Below are 27,998 nucleotides of genomic sequence, written 5' to 3' on the forward strand. Positions count from 1 at the left end.
GGGAGCACAAGAATAACATATTTGCTCGGCGAAATAATGGTTTCCTTCAACCAATTCGAATATAGCGGCGAAGAGCGTTTAGCGAAACGAAAAATTTCAATAGTTACAAGTTTCGAAACTAGGAAATGGTGGTTCCATTGATCCCACTTATACAAGAACTACATAAAAGACTCATTTTATTTAAGATTTATTTTGTCGTTGTCATGATATTGATTGCCCGTGTTTTTATATCCGCCTCCAAAGGCGTTAGCTCTATCAAGGAATGGCGTAGCTTCAATTCCAATTGGGCCATAGATCGCTTCATTTTGAACATTTTTAGTATGTATAGGAACGATACCAGTGGAAAGATGTAAATCGGTAGACTCAGCAGGACACAGCAAGCCATTTCTTACTGTTAGCTATTGTAGTTTACATTTGTATTTTTGTATATTTTGTTTCCTCTAAAGAACAATGCTTACTGTTTTCTTATTTTCTTTTTTCGTATCATAATTGAACATGGAGCAACGCATTTGTCATGGTTAAAACAAAAAAAAAAATGGGTACAACTATGAAATATTTGTAGAAACTTTCCTCAATACAAACTATATATGTATATGTATTAGGTCGGTCCTCTTTTTACCATATGTAAATGCCAGATCTTAAAGCTAATATGATTAAAGGAATGTCTGGATAAAGGACATTGGCTTATGGACGGCCAGATAATGGCACTTTCTCGGCTCTACGGCTGCAATTCGCTTAGATTTGGAATGTTGCTGGCGTAATCTTCATTTGAGGCGGAGCTGGAATCGTTGGTAAGTTCAAAACTGTTATCACCACTGGTGCCCGTTACTGTGGTCAGGCTGGAATCATTGTTGGAATTCTGATGCTCCGAGTTGCTCAGATTCGGCAGGGAATTATCTGCATCTGGATCATCCTCCTCTTCATCATCATCATCGTCGTCGTCCTCCTCATTACTCAGACTGTTGGTGCTGCTGCTGCTATTGGCACTGTCTTGTTGGGTTTGCGTATTTAGATTTAATGCGCTAATCTCTGGTAAATTCGCTACTGCAACATTTGAGGTGGTGGGTGGTGATGACCCAATTTCCGCTGAGTTCTCGATTAATAATGTTATCCTGGGCAAATCTGTTGATTGTAAGCTAATGCCATTGCTGGTCCCATCCACCGAGCTGGAGGTAGCCGTTGTCGCCGATACTGCGGCAGGTGTGCTGGGATTGAGTATGGAGAGGTTTGGCACACTTTGTAGATGCTGCTGCGCTTCCTGTATTTGTTCGCTAAGATTGAGAATTGTTAAATTGGGTACATTGGGTATGCTTGATGACGTTGACGCTGAGCCAGCTGTTGCTCCTGTCGTTGTTGCTGTTGTTGTCGTTGTCCTCGTCGTCGTCGTGCCTGTCATGGGATTTTGATTAGAGGAATTGGCAGTAATATTGGATCTGAGTTGACGTGAAGATCGAGTCGGTGCTGTCGGTGGGCGTTCATTTACTAAAGGCTGCGGCACACTCTTGTCGTGCGGCTCTATATGCTTGTCAAAGTAGTCCAAATTTCTAGCCAGGCTACCCGGTTGTTCATTATCTACATCCATATCTTCTTCCAAATCCTCGGTTAGGTCTAGACTAATATGTGCAGCTGGACCATCCGCAGGTCGTTCTGGTTTCGATTCTAAAACAGAAATGAAAGTATTTTAAGCTCTCGATAAATGCGTGTGTCTTTACTAGATTCAATCCTACCACTCAAGAAATCCAAAGCTACAAAATCGGCGGCACTGTAGAGCTCTGCTTGGACGAGCAATTGCAGCAGTACGCCAACTGTGGGTCGTTCGTTTAACTTTCCCGAAGTCTTCCATTCGTCTATCATGACCTGTGATATGCTTTGATCAGGCGGCAATCTCTCCGCAACGCCATCAATCAGGCTTATGTCTTGAGCGCTGTACTTAAGCCCACCGTTGGCAGCTATCTCATGATAATTGAGTGCGCCGGCCGCACTTGCTGCTTGTACATCGAGACCCTTGGGAATGATGGACATCAGCTTTCGCCAGCAAGCATTCACATCCAATATGGTGGCCAGGCGGTAGATGTCATTGTCCTCGACGCGCCGTAATTCCGTGCTGCGTAAATATTTTGGCAAATGCGTTGAGGCGCCGCTTACAGTGACACCGTTTCCCTGCGCCACTCCCACTCTGGTTCCAGCTCCAGCTGGAGCATACCAACCGTTCGCCTTTGCCATATCGACGACCTGCCTATCTTGTCAAGTTCGCTCTCTTCTCTTCTCTGTGGGGGTTTTCCTTGTGCGTGGGCGTGCGTCCTGGGTGGGTCGTTATAAAACCATTTTAATAATTGCTTTGATGTTTTTGTCTGTTGCGTTTCACCGAATACTCTATGTCGTTGTTGGAAAGCAAAAAAATACCAAAAAAGCGCCCACATCTGGGTGGGCGTATACACGGTGGCGCTTATTGCGATAACAGTCTTGTTCAAAATTAATATCGAATACTCGAAATGGCGAAAGTTCAAGTCACAAAGAATCTAAATTCGACATGAATTCTTTAATTAGTCGTGAGATATTCGTTTCACATAAAATTAAGTTTTATTAGAAGGAATATTAAAAATAAATAACAAGTCAAGTTTTTAAACTTAAACTTTTGAGAAGTTCATTTTAAATGGAAATAAAAATGCTATATAATAAGGAAAACTTTGTTGCATTAAATCATGTAGTCCAGTTATTTAGAAACTAGTTTCAAACTTTAAGTATATAAATAATTATATTTGTCTTTCCAAAAAAGTTTTAATGGTAAAGAAAATCGTTAATTAATGTCCCCTCTTCGGAATTTCTTTATTTTAAAAATATTTTTATTCCTTTGCAAAATTAGTTGATATGAGGGTATTCACCTATTACAGACTTCTATATATATCTCAGATTCTGGCGGATCATTGGTATATATGATCCCATGGAATCAAGCAATATACTAATAATTTCATCAAGATGGTGTGCCTTTCTCATAAATGTGGTTTCTAAAGGAACGATCGGCACGAAAAATAGTTTAGTTAAGAAAAGCTTTCTCTATGCAATTACCAACAAATTAAAATATATGAACTATTTTTAAATTAGTAAATTTTATAATGTTAACCGTTTTTTAATATAAATTTTTTTACGACTTATTGTTAGTGTTTTCTTCTTCTTTGATACGCCAGAAGATACTTAGTCAAGGAAAACGAATACACAAGATACACTAATAACGTTCGGAGAAATTTATTTTTAACAAACATTTTTCGAGGCACATTATACAATTCAACTATCGTTTTTTTGTACTCATAATTAAAAAGAAATAGTTTTTGTTACTGAGAAAATTTGAGTTTCACCCTGGCACTGTAGGCCCGCTACAGTGAAAGAATAAATAATTGAATTGTATAAATTGTAAATATATTTGCGTAAATAAAAATGAGAATTCAGGTTGTCTGAATGTTTTATTTTTTACTGATTTCAGCATCAAGCACATTTTAAATCTCCAACGATTCGCAACTTTTCGATTGATTACCTCCCTGCCGAAACATAAAGATTTTAAGCAATTTGTAACTGGAAATAAAACCATCTTTTGGTGTGGTATTGAGAATGTCATTAAACCAAAAGCATAATCTTTTCCTTTAAAAAACAATCTTATGTGGTTGTGAAATATCCCACCTTCTTGTGCTAGTTTTGTTATACAACTTTTATACATTTGGAAGATTGTTTGGTCAGAAAAATATTAATATATTTCGAAATAGTTTTGTACAATTGGACGGAATACAATGAATATGGACAACAAAACTAATTACGTTATGCTAAATATACACGATTCGAAAAATATCTATGTATAAAAATGATTCGATTCTTTCTTACTTTTATATAAGGTCACTTTCTTAAATACGGAATGTTTGAATGACTTGTTTAAAAGCTAAATACGAGACTCATAAAATGTGTGTGTGTGTGTGTGTGGGGTTATTTGTTTGTAAAGCTGTGTGCGCTTTGCCCCAAATCTTGGATGGCTATTTTGGTTACTTGATTTATGTCTCTTACACATCTTAAGCTAGTCTAGAGTTATTAGTAATCTATATAGAAAAAGTGTGTCAAAAAGAGCAATAAACTCATTATTAAGGCGCTATTGACGTTGCTTGTGTAATGCCCGCCACCCAAAGTGGCCGAGTTGCGGGTTGTTTTGCCCATCTGGAAGCGTAAAGTAGGACTGGACATGCGGCCATCGCCACCATTGCTGAACGCAAGGACACGCATGTTGTAGCTTTTGCCGGGAGTTAGAGTATTGATGTATGATTCCAGTTTTTGGCCAATTGGCACAATTGTGTTATTGGCAGTGATCATGTTCTGATCCGTTTCCCAAATGCGTACCTAAAATAAGAACATTGCAGAGTTTTACTTTAGATTAGATCAACATTGATATATTTCATATGCTTACCTTATAGCCTTCAATGGGCTCCTCGTCCTGCGAGGGAGATACATATCGCCAGACGACGCGCACAGTGGATGGATTTATTCCATAGACATGAACGGAGGAGGGCGGTTTTTGAGGCGCCTTACGGTATGTGCGTTCTGAAATGAATAATAATAGATGAATTTGAAATTATTTCTTCCTTTTGTCGGTGTGTCCTTACCTTCGAATCGTTCGCTTTCGGGTCCTTCGCCAGCAGCATTATAGGCCATTACTTTCACAAAATAATATGTATCGGGTTGCAATCCGACAATTAGAGCCCAGTTTCTTGTTGTGCGTGAAAGATAGTACACTGCATCTTCCTCCTGATGGGTGGTCTTCCAATATTTTAACTAAATTCAAAAAGGAGTTGAAGCATTTATATATTCTTTCAGACCATTCCGTTAACTTACCCGATGTCCGATTAGCTTGCCACGTATATGCTCACGAGACATATCAATTGGTTGCCAGGTGACATTGAAGCAGGTCGAATTGAAAGGTAACGCGAACGGTTTCTGGGGCGACACCTGTGGCATGTCCTCAGCGGAATAAATGGTAACCATCTCGCTCTCGGGGCCCTTGCCTACGTTATTGATGGCTTGTACTTTCACATCGTATTGCGTGTAGTAGTTCTCCCGCGGTATATTGACCACGGCGACGCCAACGTTCTCCTGCTTCATGATGATATCCGTCGCCCATTCCTTAGCACCCTTTAACTTCCAGAATACCTTGTAGTGAATGCCGTGACTGTGCTGCTCCTGGGGCAAAAGAGGATCCCACGTAATGGTCAGGTCACCTATCTTGCCACCGCCTCCACCCACATTCCTGGGCGGCACATATGGCTTGTCTTCGTAAGTACTATAGATGGGTGATGGGGCCGATGGAGTTCCGATTCCCAAATCATTGACGGCAGTCACGCTAAACTCATAGGAAGACCAGGGCGTGAGATTCATTACTTCGGCCTGCTGACGCATTGTATATCGGTCGATTTCTTTAGCCTGCACATGAGTCGAGACATTTGTCCAGGTGCGATTCCAATTGGTGCGGCCCAAGATGTTGTAATAGCGTATGGGCCGCCCATTGTTGGCCCCATCCACCCATTCAATGATGGCCTTGGTCTTAGCAATCTGATTCACTTGAACACCGCCCGGAGCACCGGGTGCCCCTTCTATTACGACAACTGTTTTGGCACTTATCTCATTTACGGCAGATTGTACTACGCACTCATAGTCTCCGGCATCGGCCATTGTGGTGTTATGTACGGTCAAACTGTTCCAATCCACAATCTGAAAAGAAAATATTGCCAGTTGAAGTAGGACATCTCGAGAGGAGGCGAAAGGATTGACTTACAATACGCGTTGTGCCATCGTGGTCGTTTTTCAATATCTCGCCATTGTGTTTCCAGACGTAGGCTATGTCCAAAAGCTCGTCGTAGATGGCCTCGCAGTGTAAATAGATCAGATCGTGCTCCTTGGACACAATGCGCTGTGGTGGAGTCTGAAGGAAACGAATTTCTTCTGCAAAAAAGAAAAAAGGATTTTAGACAATTTCAGGATCCGCGGAAGCTTTTATTCTGACTTACGTAGGACTATGACGCGGGCGTGGGACTCATCTGTGCCCGCCTGGTTGGAAGCAATGCAGGTGTACATGCCCTCATCGTCACGCGATGTTGGCGATATTATCAACGTGCCACTGGGCAGAATGCGACGATGTCCCCCTGAACCCAGAAGTTGGCCATCCTTTTTCCACTGGAACTTGGGTCGCGGAGCTGCCTCGGGATCACAGACAATTGTCGTATTGCCATTGAAGACGGCATATATTTCGGCCTCGAGCGGATGCTTCTTGAACGAAGGCTTCATGGAAAGTACACGCAATTGCGATGATGAGAACGAAGTCTTTAGTTGATTCTGTGCTCCGCACTGGTACATGCCCTCGTCCTTATCCTTCTCTAGGAACTTGATTGTCAGCACATTATCCTGGATGACATAGCGGTCCCTATTGATGGTCAGCGGGTCCAGTCGTTCGGCGTTCTTGTACCAGGTGTAGTTGGCATCAGGAATGGCAAAGGCCTCGCATATGAAAGTCACATCACTATTGTAGTCCTTGATCATGTCCTTCAGAGGGATAGTAAACTCGGGTCGCATCTGGATGTTAATGTAAATGCTCTTGACAAGAGTCTTGCGCAGATTGGTGATGGTGCACGTGTATTCGCCGTTGTCATTTGTCGTGGCGTTCTGTATGATGAGAACGCGACCATAGTTTGTCGTATATGCGTTTCTCTGCAAATTTTGGCCCTGGCGCGTCCAGTTGTACGATGGAATCGGATAACCGAATGCCATACACTCTAGCCGTATATCCTCGCCCGCTACAGGGGCCTCGGGGAACACCTTGGGGAATGTGTTGGCGAAGATTAGGGCCTGGTAATTGCTATTGGGTGTGACCCGCAACGAGAAGAAGGGTCCGTTGCGACCCGTATCGGAGACAAGAGTTTGCACCGTGCACGAATAGTTGGCCCGATCCACAGTTTCGATGAACGAGAAATACAAGGCTCCATCATGTGAGACGAACACACGTTGATCCTCCTCCACAAAGTTGGGGAAATAGTCACGAGCCCAATAATAACGCACTGCCGGGTAGTGCTGGGGTGGATCACAGAAAATAGATTTGCCCCAGTTCATTTCACTTGTCTCCGACGAACGCTTTAAATTAAACTCCATAATGAAGCCAAAGTTCAGATGGGCACTCTCCGAGCGAACTCGTCCAAATTTGTTCTCTGCCACACAATGGTAGGCACCCTGATCGAGAGCTTGTTTCGGCTCATAGATGATGAGATTGCCGCCGGAAATGGTGTAGCGATCCTGTACCAGAGGATCGATCCTACGATACTCGAGAGTATCGTTCACATACACCTCGCGATACCATTGATATGTGGGAGTGGGAAAGCCGCCTGCCAAACAACTAAGGGATACGTCATTGATCAGTCGATTCTTGTTCACATCGAAAGTCGTATCATTGGGCTGCTTCACAAAATAGGGACCACGTGGAATGCGCTCCAAATCGCGTATATCCAAGCCATAATGATAGGGACGCTTGTCATCCAATTTAATGTTTACATTATCCGGAGTATAAAGGGATCTCGATTCGCATATAAAGAGATTTAATTCAATTTCGTAGGCGGGCATAAAGACCCATTTATCGCGTTTCTTTGAAAAGGCATAGACCACGCGATCACGTATATAGCCATTGTCGCCGTAGGGCTGGTTGGCACCTGGTTAGGGAACAATAATGTGTTAGTCAACTAATATTTTTCGCTACAAGCACATAAGCTTACCAATATAACCACGCAAATTATTTTGATTCCGTTGATTCACATTGCCGGGCAAGACATTGTAAAACTGATTGGGATTGTTGGGATTCCGATTCAAGTTCAGGTCATTCTGCACCAAGAACCGATTATCGTGAAGATCTTCGTTCTCGAGTGGCAACTGCTCATCGAAGGCGAACGAATCCTCAATATGGATCAGCTGTGTATTGTCATCATTCACCCAATTCTGTGGTCCTGTCTGGCGAGCCGAAATGAAGAAACGATTTTGTCGCTGATTCTGCACGATCAGATTCCTCAAGATGAACGAATGCTTCTCCACATTGTCCACATTAATCAAATCTGCATTGTAGGCTTTACAAATCTTTTTCGCCTCGGCCCAATTGCGTTTGGGTGAGCGTATGAAGCGATAGCACGTTTGCCTAAAGGATACCCAATGTTCGGGGCAAAAGTTCTCTTCATCGCTGAACATATCTCTATAGCCCAAACCGCCAGCTCCTCCTCCCAGTCCTCCGCCTACTCCTCCTCCAGAATTAAGACTATTGCGGTTAAAGGGATCGTATTGGGGCCCTAAGCCAATGCCACCCAGATTTTGACCAGGTCCTCCGACATTCACATTGCCTCCGCCTCCGATTAATGGACGATTGCCATCAAAGTATCCATTGTTTGGGTTGTAGTTGTTCGGATTGTTGTCTAGCAGTGGATTATCGTATTGATTTGCATCGATATTCGAATTAGGTTGTGGTTGCTGTTGTCCTGTGTACAGTGGATTGTAACGCGGCGAATAATCCTTGTTGTAGGTGGGCTGATATGTTTGTGGCTGGGATTGCGGTTGATCCAGATTCTGCTGCGGCATGTATTCACTTCCTGGCAATTGGGCCACAGCCAAGAAACATAGTTCCACCAACAGAAAGTAGGTGAAGTACCTACTTAATCCTCCCACTATTTGGAACATGGTTTCTAGGGGTCACAGAGTGCGAGTGTGAGAACTGCTGCAGATGGCGTTTCACCCTAGACTAAAGACACATTTTTCTTCTGCCCGAAATTCGCTGGAGTCTATAAATAAGAAAACAATAAATAAACTAATTGTTTATTTTCAAACAACAAATGTTATAAACAAATGCTTCATAATGATAATGAGCAACAAAGTTATGCGTGTAGGTGTGCATGCATGTTCATGTGTGTGAGTGCCGTAATTATGTGTGTACGTGTGAGTAGGTGTGGTCTTGAGCTTGCTTTGTTAATTAATTAACAAAAATCTTTAAATCACTGATGTTTGGCTTAACTTATATACAAATACTAAGTTAGTTGCTTAAAGATGACTTCAAAATAACATGACCAATAGTTAAATTTAAACAGCAAAGCCGCCGCCCCAAGCCGAGGTTGTGAATTTTATTCAAAACCACACCTTAAATTTATAAAAAATTATGAATTTACTCTGAGAATGTGTTTCTTTATTCGCCTGATGAGGAATTTTAAAAAGTAACGGAAACAGTTGGCTCACACGTACTTTGTATAGTCCAGTTGGAAAACTTAATTTATAAAACACTTTAAAATTATAATTGAATTGAAAAAATAACAAAAATTAATCACAATTTCGTAAGCAGGTTGGAGATGAGAAAGCCGACAAGTGTGACCGTCGTTTTTTAAGCTGGGTCCAACATCCACCAATCGATATCAATGTTTCTCCAGCTCTGCCGCATATCGATACCTACAGTGAGTCTAAAAAATGTTGTCAGCCATAAAGTTTTCTGCATTAAGCCGCTGTTTTTTTTTGAATGTGGTTAAAGCAAAAATCTGGTAAACATATTTTTTGCAGTTAAATTAAATAAGAGGTGCAAATTCCCCTCAAAAAGTATTGACGGAATTTTGATTTTATGGGACCAAATTAAGGTAAATAAATAGTCTAAATAAATTCAAAATGGGCTTTTTGACACAAGGGACAAAATGATTATCCATATTTCTTTTGATAAAGTAAGCTACCAAACTCCCATCCCGTTTTTTTTTGCCTTTGGATTATATGGTTTGTGCTTTGGGTAAATTTTTTGTCCTTCATTCTGGTTTTTCATATTCTGGTTTTTACTTACTTGAAAATATTAAGTTTGCCAATACATTTTGGGATCACTATATACGAAACGATTCAACCAATCGGTGTGGTGAATGCGTGTGTTGAATATGATTTTTGAATTAGACCCATAATTATAAATTTCCAAAAAATTATTTAAATTCACATATATGTATATATTTCCTGATTTGGTTCACGTAAGTTTAAGATTTATAAACAATAACAAGCTCTGAGGAGATATTTTTAATGGTATTACCAACTAATTTACGAGTAAGAACATAAACGAGGTATTTTGTATAACAAATGCTTGCTTACTGTAAATTTGCGCCAGGAGAGTGGATTAATGTGGATTGTGAGTACAAATAAATAAATTTTTTAAATTATTGTCATTTAGCCCGGTATACCTTCTGACTGGGCTTTGAATAATGTGTCTCAAATTGTACTCAAGCGCATCTGTAATTTACAAGCCTTTGTTATACCAGACGGTATCCAAATCAGGGTTTTTCTTCTGTACACTCTCGCGAACATCCTTCTCAAGACTGGCCACTTTGATTGCGGCGCGTTGCTTGAAAAAGGCGCATCCCAGAGGCGTGGCAAAGATTAGAATGAAGCCACAGAAGAGCGTTTGAATTGGGGCATTTGATCGCGGATATTTAGCTAGAAATCCGTTCTTTTCCAGTTTAGTCATCAGTAAGGGAGTCAAAGCTAGCAATATAAACAAGAAAGATTAGAAATTTGCTTTATTTAAGATTTGTTTTTCTATTAATTACTCATTCCGGGTAAAGCCATGGCAATGCGGCTTAGGATGACCGCTGAGATACCGATGAATGCCGCCTTCTGGGATATTCCAACTTCATTGTTTTTCTCATCAAGTAGTGTAACACCATTCTGAAGCTCTCTGCAAAAATCCATGAGATAAATTAGTTTTAAAGGTAAGCAACGAATTCAAATGTAAGAAACATAAAAAATTCATTCTCTCTTTAGGATCATACTTACTGCATTCTCATGCAAGGAATGTTTATGCAATTCGCAGCTGCCACAGCTGCCAAAGGAACTAGGCGACCCACCAGGGGATTCATATTCTTAACCGCATTGTTGAGGGTTAAAGCTGTGGCTAAGGCGCCTCCAGTGGCCAGGCAATATGAGGTCAGAAGTTGTCTGCAAATGGAACGGCATGAGATAAAGAAGTCCTGCTATGAATGGGTACTTACGTATTGCTTAATGGAGTGGAGCCCGAACGATTTGTATAGTTGACAGTGGCATTGAATGTTTGATTGACCCACTGCCAGAAGACTACAGCCGGGGTGGTTTTATAGAAGGTCATCATACCTAAATGAAACCAACACACACACACGCATAACAACAACAATAAGATAGCTAGTTTAACAATCAAAGCGCGGAAGCAAATTGTTGTGAAATTTTCTAATTGAATCACATTCTACACACTTACAGCCCGTGATGATGGTATTCATTGGCATTTGTGCCGACATTCGTCCAATAATAATCTGCTTCTCGCCCGTCTCTGGATGGAAGGCCGAATCATAAAGATACTTGGCCTTCCATATATCATCCATTGATTTGCACTCGGGCACATCTTTCCCAGCGCGATATTTGAGGACTATTTGGCGAGCACGCTCGAGTTGCTCGTTGGTGGCGAGTATATTTAGCGGATTGGTAACTAAAAAGAAATGCTTGGCTCTGCCAACATACGTGCTCTGATCATATTTTGGCTTATCAATATCGACACGAGGCAATGGAGTCATTTTTGGTAGTTAGTTACTGGATTTTAACTGCAAGTTCAAAAATACAGTTAATTAAATAAACTGAATTAGTATCTAAAGAACAAATCAAAAAAATATTCACAAAAATTAATTGCAAAATGTTGAGTCCCCGTCCGTCTGCTCTTATCAATGTTTGTGACCCAACTGCGTCTCGCTTGTCGCTAGTAAACAAGTTTCTCCCGCATATACATATCTATGCGAGGGTTGCTATAAAATTATGTTTACTTTTTGCATAAAAGTTTTAATTGAAAACTACCATGGAGTAAAAATGTATGCACCGTGAACGATAAGTAAAATCACATCACATCTAATAATCATTAACAAAGGAATTGGTTTAATTTTCTTATCCTTATAGAGTGGCGATAAGCGAATATATTTTACTTCAAGGCTCTTTTACTTTAAAGCAAATGCAAAATTTCATTTTGAAACTGTTTTTTAATCAAATAATGAAATTTTTATATGCCACTTGTATGTAAAGTGATTAAAAATAAATACAACGAGAGTACGTCTAACTTTATAGTTATCCCTCGTATATTTTTATATGTATATTTGAACACATATACTTGAATATTTCTTTCAGATTTTGGACTTGAACCGACTGTCAATGGTCAGCAGTTCGATTATGTATTATGAAGACAAACCGAAAAACAATACTTTTGGCTGTATTATATAATGGCGTTAAAAGGGCGCATTCTTATTGAAAAATCTATATACAAGTGTTATCAGTGCCGCTAGCCGACGCAGACTCTCAGCTGTGCATAAACAAAAGCTGGAGAAAGAGAACAGGTTGTATTCGCCTATGTGTGTGTGTGAGTGGGTGTGTACATACATATACACAGGCACACTCACACACGAATCGTATAATTTTTCCACCTATCCACAAAACACTCACTCGCACGTCTTGGCACTCTCGAGCTCCGGGACCGTTCCTACCACTTTGGCAGTGAAAAAACGACTAAAAAACGAAAACAAAACGAAATCTAAAAGCCTGCTGCTGCCTCCAGAAAGCACACTCGTATCTGTCAATGTTAAGCAAGGCTGTTCTCGTTTTCGATTCCGATCCAAATTACACGGATTTAAATCGCCTCCATTTTAGTAAAAAGCGTCTTCCAAAATATTGTTAAAATGAATCTTCAATATGTTGGTCACAATATTAATCTGCAGTGGATAAATTTGGAACTGGTATTTGTAGAAGCCAATGGAATTCGACAGCAATTAAAATAATTTTTATTATCAGTATCTTAAATCTTTCAAAACCACAAGATTTAAACGGAACAAGACGTAGTCAAAGTAGATGAATGTAAAAATGTTTTCCAATATGTAATTTAAAACGGCCAAGTAGGCCTTTGACAAGTGCTAAAGTACAGAGGTGGTAAGAATTTCGTTTTACGAGTGAGATAGCTTGCGGATGAATTGATATATATTTTATCACGATGGTCGGGGAACCCTGGCCAACTTGACTTTAACATGCTTCTGCACCACGTTGAGGAGTTTGTGCCACATTTTTACGTGCGTTTCCGTATGAACACATAGCTATCGGAGACTATAAGGGACTTGCTGTGGCTATATCCCTTCATGCCATATTTTTTAGATTTATGTATATTGTAGCTAAATAAGTGCACTAACTTTATAAGTTTGGTGACTCTCATTCGAATACTTAGATAATCAATTTAATCAAAGGACTGAATCAATTGAAAACTGTGAGGGCTATGACTAATAGTCAAATTTAATGAATTTGTCCTCTTACGGCATGTTTTGGCCCAATTGGTCGTCTTGCTCTTTACAGATGTCGATTTAATTCCCCTCACCATGAGGGGGAAAAATTATTAACGATTTAGTTAAAAGGTAGGAAATATTTAATATATTTTTTTTTTTTTGTTTGAGCCTAACTCTTCTCTGACCAGGACCAGTGTGACTTGCTTGGTCAGAAGCCTAACATTACCGTCCCCACTGCCTTTGCAGTTCTCATTCATTTTAGTCGTTCTCTAATCATCCGACTGCTCAGTTCTTGAATTAAATTTTTAATTATACAATTTAATGCAGACTCCAAATAAGTTTTATTTCAATTTAAGTTTAAAGTGCTAAAACCAAGTCTTTAATAAAAAGTTTTAACATTTTGTGAAGCCAAGGAATTTAAATTCAAAAGGGTAAGTTCTTTTGAGACAGCAAAACGTTTGGTTCCTTAGACCCAGAGAATAAGAAATAAAAGAAATGTTTAATCGTGTATATAATTATGCTTTTATTATTGGAATCCATTGTTTGACTAAACATAACATCAACAGTTTTGTATTCTAGCAATAGTTTATAATGTGTTTTAGTTAAATTGTCATAATTAAATTTTTTAAAGATTTTTCATTTGTTTTAAATGTAGATTTCGCAAACAATTATAGTCGTAATTAACACAAATGTCAAGATGTTTCTTTGATGTATGCCTAGTTGCACATAGGTGTAACAATTATTGTAGATAGTTTGTATAGTTTTTTTTTTGTTTTTTGGTTTTTGGGTTAGTTTCTGTTGTTTGATTTTAGGTTTTTGGTGTATTTTGTTATCCATCAATCGACTTCAATAGCCATATGTATGTATGTATATTTGTATATATATATTATGTATGTATGTATATGTTTCATAGGTATGTAGGTAGACTTCAGTTAAAAGTAACACGAAATATATATTTGATTTGATTTCCTCAACTATAATAATACATACATATGTATACATAAAATAATTGTAATTGTAATCGTAATTGTAATTGGGAATGGAACATCGATTAATAAGAACACGAGTACTTGTACATTGAAATAACGGTAAAAACGGTCTGTCAATTGAAATTTTAATAATTGAAACACTTAATATTTGACTCTATTTTCTTAGATCGGTTAGTTGGTTTTTGGTTTTTCGTATTAATTTTTTGTTTTTGTAAGATTCTCTCGTATGAAAATTCTTCGAGTGTCCAACGAGACGGAAGATCTTCACATGGGGAAGATCCAATCCTTGTACCATGGTTATAATTTTGTATATGAATAATATACTTATGTATGTATGTATGTATGTGCAACGACCAGTAATTTATGAAGAGGTTCCACTGGGTCGAGACCTCTTCAGAGATGTGTTGGCCCTAAAATGTAGTTATATGTATGTGTGTGGGTGTCTGTGGGGGTTCTTAGTGGGAGTTTTCATTATGCGATTGTTCATACATTTATTGTTTTTCGTTTTAGTTTCAAGGAAGTTGCATTGATAATTCATCGTATTCAGTTTCATCTCATTTCATCATGTCGTCTCCATTAATCTTTTTACACACATTTCTACATACATCCAACTGATGAATATACATGTATGTGTATGTATGTCATTATCTATGTATGTATAACTATGTCTTTTGAGCGCTTTCATATAGCCAGTGCATTGCTCACTATGTTAGTATATTTTTGTATTATTAAATATGTTATGTAGGTATTATGTATGTTATGTTTATATTTGTCATATCTGTATGTATTTATGTATATAGTATGTTAATGTTGTATATATATTTGTCTTACACTTTTCGCTTGCAGCTAAAATCTGATACTGATTCTGTGTGTCGGAGTTTAGATTACTAATACATTTGGGTGAAGGGTGACATTTAGTTAGCTAACGTAAATGCAGTTAATTCTTGGACTAATTCTCGTTCGGAGTTAAATATAAATTATAATTAGTTAATATGTATTATTGTTTCAACAGGATAGAGGCAATTGCGAAATGAAAAATCTTTTCTTGTTTCCAATATGGTTTAACTGGATTTTGTTTTGTTTTTATTTATTTTGTTTCGTTTTTTGGTTTTAAGTTTGTTGTTTTATTTATCAAGCAATTTAACAATTTATACACGAGTCTAAAAAATATTTCATTTATATATTTATTAATGTTTTCGAATTTTAATTTAAAAAAACAAAAGCAGATCTTTCAATTCAAGTACATACACAATACATACATATTTCGTCATTATGCACCAACAATTGACTCTAAATGTATAATTTATTAAATTTTCAATTATAATTTGTGTTTTATTTTTGTTTTGTTTCGTTAATTATTTACATTCAAAAATTGACGCCATTAATTGCCATAAAGTTAATATATCTGTAATTTTGTTTTGCTAACATTAATGCCATATTTTTAGTTGATCAAATAAAATAATCTAAAATGGCGACCAAATTGGAACTCGATTTTTACTTCTGCAATGGATCTGTTATATATGATTGGCCTGGATTGAATGTTTTTGCAAATTCGGATATAGATAGTATGTAGAAAAATGTAATCGTAAGTAAAATTAATAAATTGAAGCAGTAAATTTGATTGAAATAGGAATGTTGAACGGACTTAGAAAATATATTGAATAAGGGAGTTTAGCAAGCGAAAAATTATTAAGGGTATTGAAATTTTGGGTTGTGTCCGGACCACCAAACTGTCCCCCGGATCCATCGACGTTTTCAATGAGAAAAAGGGGAATAGAGTTTATGTATATCTAGTTTTGACTAATGAAATCTGAACATATTTGCTTTTTAAGTTGGCACAAAACAATCTTTTTGACACTTATGATCCGAGAATATCTTGCAAAAGTGTTGGAAATTCGGAACAACCGAAATTAGTTCAGCCCTTTCTTCTTCTTGCTTTTGTTGTTCATTGTTTTGTTTTCGATTTATTGTACAAAAATATATAGTATAGTGCTTTGCCTTGGTTGTTATTGTTTATACGGATGTGAACTAAAAATAAAATATTTAATTGAAACGCGTATATAACAAAAATTCGTTGCTCGATTTGCTGTCGACATTTGTTGTAACAATATTAAACCATAAATATATGTATTAACAATAACAATGTAAATATAAAGGTATATGTATGTACAATATGGTACCTACTATAAAATATTTAAATAAAATTTCTAAAGTACGTATTAACCGCTCTTTGTTTGACTTATTTGTTTTTGGTTTTTCTTATGGTCATGTGTGAAATGTTGCGTTGTTCTGTTCAATTTTGTTTTTGTTCCTTCAAACCTTTGCCATAAATACATATATTTAATGTATATAGTTATTATTTTAGTTTCATACATTTTGTCTCCCTATCTACAGTGCTATGTTGTTGTACACATATGGTTATTTGGTTACCTAAATATCATTTAAATATATATTTTTTGTATATTTTCCATTTGTTTGTTTTTTTCTTTTTCTTTCATTTGGTGCAATGTAAAAATCCATGTAAAACGCGCTTCGAGTATTAAATTTGTCCATTGATTAATGTTAAATATTTCTATGTATGATTGTATGTATTATATACTTATATGGAGTACACACATACATATGTGCATATGTATATGTAAGTATATATCGGCTGTCGGTGCTTATGCTGCTGAAATTGACTATGATATTTGGTGCTTGGTAAGAATCTGGCGAATCCATACATATACATATATGCCGGTGCATCTGTGGCTATATTTTGTCTAGGCTGTTTAGGCTATTTTGCTTAATATGTGCCTAAATGGTAGAAAACGAATGAAATAAGAATATTGTAGTTAATTTATAGGAGATTAAGGCAACACCACGAATTGCGAGTACTACCAAGTTTTCTTATAACAAGAATTTTGTCACCTGTATAGAAGCCTAAACTAGTTGGATTATAATTAACTAAAGCGAAAACAGGTACAGCTTATAGCTTAAAAGTTTATCTATCTTTTACCAATTCCCACTTCGGAACCGACCAATATGGTTTTTTTTTCTATTTTTTAATAAATAAATAAATAGAAAATAAATAAATAATAAATGAATAAAAAAGAAAAATAAACAAAAAATAAAGAAACAAAAAATCCACAATAAAAAACAAAATTATAAAATAGAAAATAACCTTATATAAGCCAATGATTTCGAGTGGGGAATCGAACCAGGGACATTCCCCAAGTCACATCACGAAGCGAGCACTCTATCGTTACAGCCACCGGGATACATACGAAGAAGATGGCAATATTTCTTGATATTCTTTCCACAGGGGCATTTCTTATTCGCATTGTCGCTGTTTTGTCGAAAATTAAAAATTTTGGTCGAGCGAGCTATTGAAATGCGATGTTGTACAACTTCACGTCACACACACACTACGAAGCCTGAGCATGTACCGACGAGTGTACACATACATAGACAGAACGAAATCACAAGCGACGTAGGCCTGCCTTCGTCGTTCTGTAGTCTGTGCTACTCCCCCACTTTACGCTCTCATTGAGAGTACGAACGTTCGGGTTTTCCCGAAGTTCTCTGGGGTTCCATGACTAGGCTAGCGTTTGCAATCAAAAAATCATGAGTTTGTCCTATCTATGTGTTCTATGGTTAGTGCTTTTACTTTACCGACTATGAATAATTTACTCTGGACCTTTTCCATTTCCAAATTGTTTTAAAAGTAAATAGAAAGAAATTCTGCATCTTTTTAAAATATTGTTATTATCATTTTCGTTTCAAATTTAGAAAAGGTCGTCAATATGATTTGGTGTCGAAAAAAAAGAATCAAGGCCAAAAAAAGTTGAACAAAAAATGTAAAATTCCAAGTTTATTTTGCTGTAGTTTCGACAAAAAATGAAGAATAACAGAACTTTGCTTGATATGATGATATTTCCCCTATCCAACCCAAGATACATACATATGTCTACATATTGAAGCGAATCTTAAGAAAAAGGTGTTTTGCCTTTAGAAGGATATTTGGAAACAGGTCTCAATCCAAATCTGAATTCCCATTTTTTAGCTATCTAAAATTGATTTAGGACAAAAACTAGATATGGACAAATACCAGATATGGCAATAGTCAGTAAGTTGAACCAAAACATTTGTTCTTTAAGTTTGAGCTAAGTAAATGATTCTTTTATTTAAACACAAAACCTCCAAATTATCGATTAATAATCTGTCATAATTAATAATACTCACTTGGACACTCGGGTGGGTTCATATAGCCAAACACATTCAATTCATAAAGCGACGCCAGCGTGATGAAGAATATATACCAGACCATGAGTATGATTCCCAGGCGTTTGTCGAGCTTCCAGCCATTTAAATGCGTTGACAGAATCAAGAAGACAACGGTGGAGAAGAGCGATAATGTAGAGTAGGCCAAGCCTGAAATGAAAAGCACAAAACAAAAGAGGAGCCAGTAAGCCAACTCTCGACAATTAGTCATGAAATGATTAGGGGAAACACTGAGATCTAGACACATCGAGGACAGCTACGTAACATGCCAGGCATACCACACACACACACACTGAGAGAAACATCGAGCTATGTTGAGGTAGTTAAGGAGTACATACCCTTGGATATTACGTTGACATGAGAGCCGGGCTTTATGATGGCCGTTTGTATGAACCATGGAAGACCTAAGCACACTAGTATATCAAAGACATTCGAGCCAATTGCATTCGATACGGCCATATCGCCGAAGCCTTCTTTGATAACAGCTATTGAGCTTAGGGCATCAGGCACAGAAACGCCAGCGGCCACAAATGTCAGTCCCATCACGGTGTCCGGTATGGCTAGGGTGGAGCCAATGACGGTGATCATCCACACCATAAAGTACGAGTAGAACGAGATCCAAACCATTGACATAAGAAATGTGAATGGATACCAATTGCGATACTGCTCCAGCCGGCAATCGGGCATGGTCTTCTTGCAAAGAAAGTGTATGGGATAGACGACGTACCACGCCACCAAGGCGGGCAGACCACCTTCAGTGGGTCGTATAAGGGGATCCGGGCGGGGTTCACGTTGCTTGTCTGTCGATTTGTAATAGTCACCAGTGGAAGCAGAAGTTGCCACCACTTGTCCACCTTTTCCGGTCGCTGAAGCGGCGGCAGCTGCTGCTGCTGCTTCGCCTGTCACTACCGAATCAGGCTGATCGGCATTGTAGCCCATATTCTCTTGGCCCATGCCCATGCCACCCCAATTGTCAACGGGCGGTTGGCTGGTTGCCACTGGATTGGGTTGACTCTGTTCTCCCCACGCCGCATTCGGATCCCAGCTGGCATTAGGATCGCTGTAGTTCTGATAATCATTATTTTGCTGCGCCTGATTGCTGTTGGTGACGGGGGAAGTAATGTCGCCAGTCTCCTTCGTTTGCTGCTGTCCCTGTCCTTGGGTATATGATCCTTCTGGCACATTTTTGTAGGTTACCAAAGCTGACTGCTCCTCTTTGCTGGGCAATTTGAAGGGTAGATTCAGGCTCAGTGCCCAGCGTTCTAGCTCCGTGTTAAAGTGCAAAGCAATGCAATAGCCGACATAGCAGAGCAACATTACCACAGACTCGAACTGCAAAGAGAAGGGAATCATTGTAACTGCACTCAGCTCCACTATATTGAGCACTCTACTTACGCAGGATATGACATCGTTGAAGATAATGATCAACATGACCAATATGGACACACAATAGAAGAAACAATCGCGCACCAATGGCCACCAGTTTAATTGGCATACGGTTCCAGAGCATAGGGCGCACACTGAGATCACAAACATAATGTTGAAGACAGCGGAGCCGATGACTCCGCTGATGCCGATGTCATCCTTGGCGAAAAACACTCCAATTACGACGGTTGCCAACTCGGGGGCTGAACTGCCGGCAGCCATGAATGTGGCACCCGCCACATCCGGCGAGAGTTTGAGTTCTAATGAAAAAAGGATGCAATTAGTCGCAGATTTTATTATAGACAATTGACTTACCCTCGCACAAGCGATCCAAGCTGGCCACAAAGTACTCATCGCACACAATGGCGAGGCCGAAGAAAGTGAAAACTGCCACCAGGATGTGGAGAATAAGGCCGCCATGTCGTCGCGCCCATTTGTTCATCAAGGGCTCCGGAAATTGCTCAATTGCCGGCGGTGTACAATTATTTCGCTTCGGCCGCCAAGTGGGCACGGCTCCATGTATAGGGGTGGCCACTGTGGACGGCATCTAAAAGCAATAAAGAGAGAACAAGTTAGCAAAACAATTTCTAAAACAAGTTAACTACTCACCTCGGAGGTTGACAGCGGCTCGTCTTCAATGATTCCATTACTTGGTTCACTAGGTTTTACATTGGTATCCGCATCACCAGCATCCTCGGCTAGGCTGCCCACATCGGGAGTCAGCGTCTGGTCAACGCCCTCTTTGACATCACCCTTGGCCGAGTAAATACTAACGCAGTAGTAGATCAAAAACAGCAGCCCCATGTTCCACATACGGGCGCGGTGGGAGCGACGACGTACGATCTGGCAAATGGAATACAGGATTAGGAATTACACTGCCAAGACAAAGGAACAAGCTACATAAGCACACCATCCAAAGTGCGGCTTACGTTCTCAGCTATCAGCTCATGCCATGCTGCGCCAAGAGGTGATGCCTCTGATAAGATTTGCCATATGCTGAGTGCAAGGTAAGTAACTACCCACTCACCCCCATCCACATCTACAAGTATATAATAAGTACATTCACTTAATATCCTACTGGCAAACTTATTAGGTTTATTTTCACCGACTTGGTGTGGTTTGGCTTGGCTTGGCTAGGCTTGGCTCGATGGTTTGACTCACAATGGAAATTTAATACCATTCCGTCGCATGAATCCAGACTAACGTCTGGGTTTGAGTAAAAGCAAAGGGAAAAATAAAGTTTTTATATGGCTCCAATAGTTTGATACCTCTTTAAAAGTTGAATATACTCTCTAAATTATAGAAAATTTGATATGAAAATTTAGAACTTAAAGTTTGAAAAAGCATTTTGGTTTATTCATGTATAAGTCCAACTGAAAATCACAAATCGACATTAGTTTCTCATATTCTTGGTTTGGACGTTGACAAAAAAACCGATTTCAAATAATTATTAATTTAGCGTTAATAACGCTTAACATCTATATCTAATGTATTATTTATATATTATTTATTAATATCCAATATTTTGAATTACCAAGTTTGCTTCTAACTATTCACATTAATATTCTGCCGTCATCTATGTATGTACATATATTCATTTGGTTTCTATGGCGGTTTTTAGAAAAAATGAGCTATTTAAGTAAAAGTGAATATATTTTAAACTAAAATCGGGCTAGAAGAAAAGCGAATTCAATATATGTCTATATTTATTTTAGCATAGCATAAGTATTTTGCTGTAATTTAATGGCAAACAAGTCTTCTAAGTAATTTCAATAACTTGAACTATTCGCTGTGCGCTGAAAGAGAAGCTAAAACTTTACTCAACCATGTTATGAAATTGTATATCTTTATGTTCTGTTTTAACTTTTACCCTCTAACTTGTTAAAGTTAATTGGGTATACCGAACTTTTCAGAGAGACATAGAATATCGCAACATTGTGCGGAAGTATTATTACTAACGGGTTATCTTTGGCTGGATCCAATTGACAATATCTTTTTGTGGATTTTTTCAGTTATTTTAATCAAATCTAACCCTAACAATTATTAATTTTTTGCCTAATTATTTCCATGTTTTTTGGCCCTGATTAGACATTAAAGTCATAATTTGGAATGGCAATATTACGAATATTTTTTGTACCTTTTTCTATTGTCTTCACCCCAAATTAGTGAATTTTAAAAATGGCCCGAAAAATGATAAAATGTTCCCCTTGAAAACTGATTTTCCTAAGTCTAAAGCATAATTTTTTGTCTCGACACCCTCGGAAAATATTGGTATAAAAGTTATATTGGCACCCATGGTGATAAGCGGCGATCTAGATAAGTATATATCGCTTGTCAAATATCTTAAGTGAATAGGTAGAGTCCTGGATTACCCTATATGTCAGTCGATTAGAAGAATATAATGACAAAAAACTATGTAATTGTTGTTAAAATGTGTACTAGAGATAGACTAGCTATCAGGCCCGGACTGGGACCCTGAGGGTCACCGGGCATTGAAGTTGAAGGGCCCCCTATACTACATGCTTGAAAAATTATGTCGAGGAAAATGAAAGGTACACATTTTTAGGTTTTACATCAAGTATGATCGCTTATGTGAATAAAACAAAAACGACTTCTTACAAACAAACAAACAATTTTATTTGCCTATCTTTTTTCAACAATGCACTTCTACGTAAGGCGTAATTTTACTAGATTTTAAATCATCAAACAGTCAAAAGTTTTTGAAGTAAATTGCTCTGTAAGTATAAGGCTTTTTTTGAACTGCCATAAGCAAGAAAGTTTCTAAAATTTTATAAACAATGTCTAAAGTTCCAGTAGCTTACAGGGCTTCTGAATTCCAGGGGCCCCAGGGTCCATCAGTTTATGACGTTTAAAAAATGATTCGTACTGAGAACCTCGTTTGAAGGGCCCCTAGTAGCTAACTGGTATATTGCTACATTCAACTTCGGTTTTTCAAGAAAATTTTTCTATATTTCATTCGTTTTAAAGGGCCCCAGTCTTTTCGAGTCTGTGAACGACAGGGGCCCCAGCGTCCATCGATTTATTATGGTACAAAAATGATTCTTGGTGGGAACCTCGTACGAAGGGCCCTAGGGACTAAAAACTGCTACTCTACTAGATGAAATTTCATCAAAAGGGGCCCCCTACCTTGAGGGCCCACCGGGCATTTGCCGGTTGCCCGGTGGGCCAGTCCGGGCCTGCTAGCTATAAAACAGAAAACTAAATATATATTGAATAGAATATAATAGAACGAAATGGATGATTTTCCATTGCCTGTGGGCATTAAATTGCAAGAAAAAGTGAAATTTAAATCACTTTAAGTATTGAAAATGCTTGAGTATTTGATATTGAGATAGCAATTAATGCCATCAAATCTCAGTCCATTAAGGCAAATACCCAAGGACCAAAGTTCTTTACTTCAGATTCTAATATCACAAAACTGATAAGCGCTGAGCAAACAGCAACAAGACGCCGACCAAGATTCTGTGTTTGCACTGGCAGAATCTGCTGCATTCTCGTTCCACCCATGGGCGTGGAGCTATGGCCCATGGGCGGTGGAACCTAATAGGTAGGATTTGTCATATGACATCATGGAATTGTTCTTGAATCGTAACAACAAATGTCTTTGAATAACATTTCACTTGTTTGTTATTGGCAAAAATCGTTGATTCTTGTTGTTGTTGTTGCTGGTGTTGCTGGTGTGATAACAACGCAAATTCGTCGCAGCAGATGGAAAGTGAGCGAACGAGAGAGAGAGAGAGAGATGGCGAATAAACGAGTGAGAGTTTTCACCACATTCATAGGTGGAGGTGGAGGGAGGCGAGCGGAGGCAAAGCCACCACACAACGAGCGGGCGCTACTCTTGTGGGCCACTCGGTCAGGCCGCACAATATCGATTTACATTCAGAGACCAAAACCTCCTGCCGCCCCCCAGACGCTCTTACGCGCTGTTGGGTAAGGTTGCAAACGTTGGGAACAACTTGGTGGGTCAGGGGGGAGTGGAGTGGAGGATGGTCGTTTGACTTTTGCTGTTAGTTACAGTTGTTTTATCTGTGTGTATGTGTGTGTGTGATTGTTGATGTTGTTGCTGGAGCAAGCGACGATGACGGCGTCAATGATGCTCACGTCCCGACGACACTCTAACGGAGGCTGCAGCCGACCACCCCACCGACCCACCGACCATCTTATAAAAATAAATGGCTGCGCTAACTAAATACGTAGCTGCGGAAGGAAGGAAATCGGAAAAAGAGAAGGAAAACGTCAGGACTACTGCTTGGTTTTTTACAGCTGTGTGGCATTTGGAGGGAGGGGTGGGGGGCGTTGTTGGGCTTGGGGCTTACATCATACATATTTTCTTCTTAACGTCGCAAAACAATGGGGCAAGCACAATTTCGAGGACTTGACGAAAAAAAAAAATATATATATATGTATATGTATAGAAAACAATGGACAAAGAATAAATCCTTTGGACAATCGGTGCGGGGCAATTGTCAAAAATTGACTTGCCATTTCGTCTCATTTCATAATCCTCTATCTTACCATTTTCCCCCAGTTGTTGTTGCTCCTCGTGTTCGTGTTTTAAGGCTCAAAACTTATTCTTTTTGCACTTTGCAAAATCGAGTGTATTATAACTTTTGGCTTTTTTGTCAATTATACATAGCTTCTGAGGAAAACAGATACAGAAGAAAACCGTTGCATTGGAAAAGTGTGAATGGTTTTCAACAATTTTTTCACTGTATCACTGATGTCTCATTTTCTTCAGAGCACTTGTTTCTTTGTTTTTTTAAATGTATGTTTTTATAATAACTTATTATTTTTGCCGCGATGTGCGTTGATGTATGATTTTGTGTGTATGTGTATGTATGTGTGTTTTTGGTGTGGGGGAGTGTGTGTGTGTGATACGAGCACTACGAGCAGACCAGGCAGAGCAGATTGCCTTTGTTTTCGACTGGCAACGACTGAACACAAACTGAACTGACGACTTCGCGTCGCCAAGTCTGCGGCGTTTTGGCTGGCCAAGTCCATCCCAAAGTGTCGGAGCGCGTGGAAAACTCACCACAGCCGACCGCCCCCCAAAGGGCATCCATTTAAGCCGAGTTGGTTGTGGGAAATTCACAACATGGTAGTGTGAAATTCACTTTTTGCCGACCATTAGAAATATAATATTTTCGGTTATATTTCTGTTCATGTGTTCAAGTTCATTTCTTTACAATTTCTATTTGGCGCTCAAGAAAAATTCAAATTGATTCTTAAAAGCTTTTCACCATTCAGAAAAGGTAAATCAATCTTCTTTGGATATGAGAGGAAATGCCACGGCTTTAAAACAATAGCGCCATCTATGGTTAGCTTACAGATGCAGCCTTGACCTTCTAAGCAAGGACTACGAGGGTTGGTAGACCAATTCGATATACTGAGTGCCAAGTGGAAAGCTTTTTTAAATTCATAACACCAAAATTTATATAAATTATATGCTGTCACAGTTAATCTTACAAGCATAGGACTGCAAATATGTTAGAACGCACTTTGTGTACTTATTTGGAATGTTATAAGTTTTTTATTTATTCTAAATATTAACTAAATTTTGCACAAATACGTTCGGATTCTGATAAGGTTTGGGTCGCATATTTATACAATTTTTTTTTTGTCTTTGCAATTGACAAAATTGATACGAGAAAGTAAGCATATTTTTATATATTTTTGAATGCATAGCACAAAGTCTAAAATTGTACATACACTTATAGAGCTTGACGTGACTGATAACATTCGAGCCACAAATTTAGTTTAAGTTTTGTTTTTTTATTATTAAAGAATAGGATATAGTTATAAACTATCAACCTAACTATATTTTACAAGCACTGGCAACTAAGGCCTTCGGCTTAGACGAAAACTACATCCATACACTAGCCTGGGATTCGAACCCGGATCCTCGTTGTTCAGTTGACTAAATGACTGGGCCACTTAGACAACTCATCTACCGAGGACTGCAGTTTTGTTTTTTACTTGTAGTTTTAGTTTAGAAATGTAGGAAGTGAAAATATTGCTCCACAAAGTATGCAATGTTTTTTAGACACTATTGCAGCTATTGCAAAAACTTTATACTTTTCAAAACAATTTAATTATTGCAGAATCCTGTAGCACACATATTTTTTTTGCATTGTTGCTGTATAAAAAACACATTCAGAAACAAGAGTATATGACAACAAGATGGGAGAAAATTTTCTAGTTTTAAACACTTATTCTCGTATTTTTTTGGCATAAATGATAAGATGTTTATTTCCTTTTTGATTTGTGTGACTTCTAGACTTTTCACATGGTCAAAATATATACCAGCAATTCTGCTAAGCATTACAAAACCATTTAACATATTTTTGTAAGGTAGTTAATAGCTTATCAAATTTTGACTAAATTTGCAAAAAAACCAGAGGGCTGGGGCTAACTTCGACCGCGTCAAAGTTTGTATACCCTTGCAACTTTTATGGTAACTCTTTCCTTACCTATAGCCATCAAAGTGGAAAAATGTTTAAGCTAAAAAGGCTAATGTTTGCAAAAGAACGGCCAACAATCTTAGCATAGGAAAAAAGTAAGATATTGATCAAAGACACTATTTTCCACCGATCGTTCCTATGGGAGCTATATGATATACTCACCCGATCTTTATCAAATTCGGCACAGTCATTAACAGATATATTAAACTAACAAATGTTTAATTTGAAAGCAATCGCGTCAAAAGTGACGAAGTTATTGACAAAAGTCACTGTTTTCGAAAGATCGTTCCTATGGGAGAGATATAGAGATATAGAGAGATTCCTATGATATAGACACCCGATCTTGATCAAATTCAGTCGTTCAGGCACAGTCGTTTATATGTGTAATTAACTCACTAATACTAAATTTCAGGACAATAGCTCAGAAAATAACGAAGTTATTAAGAAAAGTCACTGTTCGTGACTTTGCCATTTGTATGGGAGCTATATGATATAGTGATCCCATCCGGCTGAATCCGAGATATACAACGCCTGCAGTATATACAAGCCTAAATGCAAAAATTTCAGCTCTGTAGCTCCAACGGTCTAGGAGGAGTTTGCGTTGATCCAGACGGACGGACAGACGGACAGACGGACGGACGGACGGACATGGCTATATGAACTCGTCTCGTCATGCTGATCAAGAATATATATACTTTATATGGTCGGAAATGCTTCTTTCTATGCGTTGCACACTTCTGACCAAAACTAATATACCCTTTTTGCAAGGGTATAAAAAAAATAGAAAGTATGTTACTACTAGTTAGGGATTCTAATTTCTAAATAGTTACAGAAGTTAGAATCCCTAACTGATATAAGTTATAAATTTATAATTTAGGGGTTTGTACTTAGAGATTTTATTTTAAAATGAAGTAAGTCGTCTCGCCGACTTAGGTATACCATACACCAGTAAAGCAAAGATTTCATCTTTATTAAACAAATGCATTTTCACATACTTTTTCCAAGCATATCTTAGTATCTCGCTCACTCAAGCATACGAGCACCCTAGCGCCCCCACCAGCCAACGGCCAATTCCGGCCTTATGGAAAAACGTTTATATTCATAACTCGATTGTTTTTTTTTCGATATTGATCAAATTTGGTATTTTGCTGGATTAGTATCATTTTTTTTAAATTGCGGGGGCGGAAAGGGGCGTGGCAAAAATTTAAAATAAACTTCATCACTTTACATACTACACGAGTCTACATACCAAATCTAGCTGTTCATACGGACAGACGGACATGGCTAGATCGACTCGGCTGTTGATCCTGATCAAGAATATATATACTTTATCGGGTCGGAGAAGCTTCCTTCTGCTTGTTACATACATTTTGGCGACTTTAATATACCATTTCACCCTATGGGTGTATGGTATAAAAATATAGTTCAGTCGGTTCAGTCGTATACTACAAATCTCCGGCCGCCGACTCTAAAAACACAGATTTGAAAAAAAAGAAGGT

At 38.4% G+C, this 27,998-nt stretch overlaps 4 protein-coding genes across 5 annotated transcripts; all 4 read right to left on the bottom strand.

The window, feature by feature from the left end:
- Positions 1-171: 171 nt before the first annotated feature.
- On the bottom strand, positions 172-2,387 carry LOC6650039 (protein Tube). The gene is made up of 2 exons (XM_002072697.4): positions 1,728-2,387; positions 172-1,659 (listed from the first exon to the last, which is right to left on the bottom strand). Exons 1-2 carry the CDS (start codon positions 2,221-2,223, stop codon positions 719-721), a joined length of 1,437 nt encoding a protein of 478 aa, XP_002072733.1. The 5' UTR covers positions 2,224-2,387; the 3' UTR covers positions 172-718.
- A 1,330-nt stretch (positions 2,388-3,717) lies between these two features.
- Positions 3,718-9,396, bottom strand: LOC6650040 (contactin). 2 transcript variants are annotated; one of them, XM_023180707.2, is made up of 8 exons: positions 9,286-9,396; positions 7,785-8,831; positions 6,036-7,721; positions 5,804-5,970; positions 4,867-5,739; positions 4,638-4,806; positions 4,442-4,575; positions 3,718-4,374 (listed from the first exon to the last, which is right to left on the bottom strand). In XM_023180707.2, the coding sequence occupies exons 2-8, from the start codon at positions 8,728-8,730 to the stop codon at positions 4,072-4,074; spliced, it is 4,278 nt and encodes a 1,425-aa protein (XP_023036475.1). In that variant the 5' UTR covers positions 8,731-8,831; positions 9,286-9,396; the 3' UTR covers positions 3,718-4,071. The 2 variants fall into 2 exon arrangements, with proteins under 2 accessions (XP_023036475.1, XP_046865354.1); XM_047009398.1 differs by lacking the exon at positions 9,286-9,396 and adding an exon at positions 9,213-9,275.
- Positions 9,397-9,992: 596 nt separating this feature from the next.
- LOC6650041 (sideroflexin-1-3) lies at positions 9,993-12,595 on the bottom strand. Its single transcript, XM_002072699.4, has 6 exons — positions 12,514-12,595; positions 11,291-11,630; positions 11,052-11,169; positions 10,837-10,998; positions 10,611-10,738; positions 9,993-10,545 (listed from the first exon to the last, which is right to left on the bottom strand). The coding sequence occupies exons 2-6, from the start codon at positions 11,601-11,603 to the stop codon at positions 10,301-10,303; spliced, it is 966 nt and encodes a 321-aa protein (XP_002072735.1). The 5' UTR covers positions 11,604-11,630; positions 12,514-12,595; the 3' UTR covers positions 9,993-10,300.
- Positions 12,596-16,922: 4,327 nt separating this feature from the next.
- On the bottom strand, positions 16,923-24,983 carry LOC6650689 (probable sodium/potassium/calcium exchanger CG1090). The gene is made up of 7 exons (XM_002072700.4): positions 24,554-24,983; positions 20,624-20,857; positions 20,330-20,561; positions 19,985-20,274; positions 18,928-19,921; positions 18,551-18,739; positions 16,923-17,122 (listed from the first exon to the last, which is right to left on the bottom strand). The coding sequence occupies exons 1-7, from the start codon at positions 24,554-24,556 to the stop codon at positions 17,112-17,114; spliced, it is 1,953 nt and encodes a 650-aa protein (XP_002072736.2). The 5' UTR covers positions 24,557-24,983; the 3' UTR covers positions 16,923-17,111.
- Positions 24,984-27,998: the final 3,015 nt, after the last annotated feature.

The sequence above is a fragment of the Drosophila willistoni genome, chromosome 3R, assembly GCF_018902025.1.
Source record: "Drosophila willistoni isolate 14030-0811.24 chromosome 3R, UCI_dwil_1.1, whole genome shotgun sequence".
NCBI classification, from domain to species: Eukaryota; Metazoa; Arthropoda; class Insecta; order Diptera; family Drosophilidae; genus Drosophila; species Drosophila willistoni.